This window comes from Tupaia chinensis, unplaced genomic scaffold, assembly GCF_000334495.1.
Source record: "Tupaia chinensis unplaced genomic scaffold, TupChi_1.0 Scaffold000195_1, whole genome shotgun sequence".
NCBI lineage: Eukaryota > Metazoa > Chordata > Mammalia > Scandentia > Tupaiidae > Tupaia > Tupaia belangeri.
Genome location: NW_006159670.1, coordinates 1,280,520 through 1,283,279, shown reverse-complemented (window position 1 = coordinate 1,283,279; position 2,760 = coordinate 1,280,520). Strand labels below are relative to the sequence as shown.

General features: G+C 57.1%; 1 protein-coding gene across 1 annotated transcript in view; it reads left to right on the top strand.

The window, feature by feature from the left end:
• Nucleotides 1-2,505: 2,505 nt before the first annotated feature.
• LOC114007534 (colorectal mutant cancer protein) overlaps nucleotides 2,506-2,760 on the top strand; it is a gene marked incomplete at its 5' end in the record, with an annotated part of 66,981 nt that continues 66,726 nt past the window's right edge. The window contains 1 exon segment of the mRNA XM_027771203.1: nucleotides 2,506-2,619. Within this exon segment, the coding sequence (XP_027627004.1) occupies nucleotides 2,506-2,619 (114 nt within the window).

Below are 2,760 nucleotides of genomic sequence, written 5' to 3'. Positions count from 1 at the left end.
TGTCGGGCTGTCTGTGCCCTGAGGGACGTTCCGACAGCTGGGCTAGCATCTTCCATCCCGGGAAGAGAGGGTCCACACACTCCGAGGACCTTCCGGCGTCTGCGCCAACCTGGGGCTCTCCCCCACTGCAGTGTCTCTGATGAAAATGCCTGATCTGTGTGTCTCCTCGTGTGACCCCAGTTTATTCAGGCCACCCAGGGGTGGCCCCGGTGTTTCTCCCCAGTCCTCGCCTCCCCCCAGGAGTTGGGGAGATGAGGAGGATGGAAGCAAGGGCAGGCCCACGTCGGGGTGCCTTTGGGAGCGCGTCGGCCCTCGGCACTTACCTTCGCAGCTAGGTGAGCTGGCCGGTCCTCCCCAGATTTGCTAGGACAGTGAGACATGTCACAGTGCAGAGGTGAAGATGACTCCTCAGAGCCACAGTTCAGGGGTGGCCGGGGGCACTGAGGGCTTTGTGCCGAGAAACCGTCAGTCACAGCAAACCCTGTATTGGAAACCCAAAGTGACCTTCTTCAGCAGCCCTGCCCTCCAGGAGAAGGCAAGGACTTGCCTGGCATTTCCCTTTTAAAGTTTCAAGCCTTCCTCCTTTCCAGTCGGCTCTCGATCTGTTGGTGTGTAGCCTCGGTGCAGCTAAGTGAGTCGCGTGCACTGCTGTGAGGGTCCTCCGGGAAGGACTGCTTTGAGCTCCACTCCCGCTCTGTGCACCCTCCTGGCCTCCCCGCCTCCGCCCCCTCGCTCACTGCCTCTGCAGCCTGGAGAGGCGGGTTGCAGAAAACCTGAACTGGAAAACGTCAGAGCTGAGTTGTATACCATTGGACTGTGTCCGTCTTTAAAGATCAGATTTATCTGCTTCCTTCTGACTTTATTTTTTAAGAGGTTATCACCTTAGGGTGCATATGCTGGTTGGAGAGAGACAGACAGTGAGGGTGAGAGTGAGAAATCACTCCTGTGGGGGAATGGCCACCCCACAAATCCATTCTCCTCCTGGGACCTTGGGTACGCACACACACTATGATTTTCAAGCCACTGGGTCCAGGACTCGAACCACAGCTGGCTGTGTGGGAGTCCAGCGAAGTAACCGCTATGTCATTTGCTGGCCCTGCTCACTTCTGAATTTAAATCCTTCTTGGGAAGAGCTGCAGAAGGCCTATACAGAGGGAGGGTGGTTCCGGTTCCAGTTCACACCCAGAAGGAAGGTGGACTGAGCAGAGGAGTGGTCAGGGCTCCCCCTGGAATGGGCAGGAAGGCGGACATGCTGATGGGAGGGCAGAGGAGGCTCCCAGGTGTTACTCTGGGATCACTGTGTTGACTGGCTCTTCAAAATAGTCCCATCTCCAGCTTGAAAAGCCACGGGGCACTCGCGTGCGCAGCTGGAACTCAGTCTAAAGAACGTGCAAGTGGCACAGGGCTAGGCTGAGGGTACTTGGTCCCCGTGGTCGTCCCGTGGTGGGAGAGCGTTCTTGCTGGCGCCAGGCAGCCCGAGAGAGCTGGCTGGGGAGACACCAGCTGGGCACTCGGTATGTCCTCACACTTGGCGTCCGCTCTGCCCCGGAGAGGGGGCCTGCCAGCAGGTGAGGAGCGTCTGTCTGGCCAGGGCAGTCGGGGGTGATGAGGAAAACGGAATTAGCAAGGACATAAATGGGCCAACTTTAAGAAAAGACTATTTTGGAAAACGAACTCCCGTGTTTTCCTTCACACTCGGATCCTGTCTATGGGACACGCAGCAGTTTAATGATTGACTTGCAGAAAACTGAATTGGCCCATTCAGCGTCCACATTTCCCAAAGCCAGAGTTAGTTAGCTCTGCCTTTCCCTGGCCTGCCTGTCGAGAGTCAGGAACCCCACCTCAGCTCCTGCTGGTGCAACCTGCATCCCTAGGCCCATGCACCGGGAGGCTGAGCAACCTGAAGCTGAACCCGCTGCCCAGAGCAGGTGTGGGTCTGGCAACCAGTCGGCATGCAGCAGGCCACCAGTCAGAACAGTTTGCTTGAGTCGACCAATCAGAGCTGCACAGTTTCACGCCTTCATTTGCATACGTGGACCTGGTCGAAAACCTAGACGGGAACTATTTTTGTGTAAAAGCCCATCCCCGAACATGTTCAGGGACAGACGGGATTTGAGCAGACCCAGCTGTGTGCTGGGTGACCTCACCTTAATCAAGCTTTCCTCCTGGCTCAGTCTGGCCTTTCTGGCTGTGAGCCAGTTTCCAGTCCACCTGGGCTTGGCAACAGTGTCATTCTTCGGGGAAAGCCCTTGGAATGAGGAGCTCCGCCCCATGGCCTGGTTCTAGCCTCCGGAATTAGGCTCACTGCCCAAGGGGACAGTTCTCTGCTACGTTCGGTGCCTGTGAACACACCTGTGTATAGCCCCGTCCCGTGGAGGTGACGGCGCATCCGTGCATGCTCAGGGTGCCCCTTCTGGGTGATGCACTCTGTAATGTGGCCGTGCTAGTGCAGGCATGGCGTGTCCCTGCAGCGTCTAACCTCGGCTTCTTTCTGTGTGCCCACAGCTCCACTCAGCAGCCCTGGCGTCCCTCAAGGGAGACATAGTGGAGCTCAGTAAACGTCTGCAGCAGACAGAGCGGGAGCGAGACCTTCTGGAAAAGAAACTAGCCAAGGCACAGGTAAGGGAGCCCGAGCGCTCACTCTTTCAATTCTAAGGTAAAACAGAAAAATTCCTGCAGGGCAGATGCATCGTAAGGAGCACGCCCTAGACTTGGCCAGCGGCTGCTGAGCAGATGCCGTAGACGGAGTGGCTGCAGCCA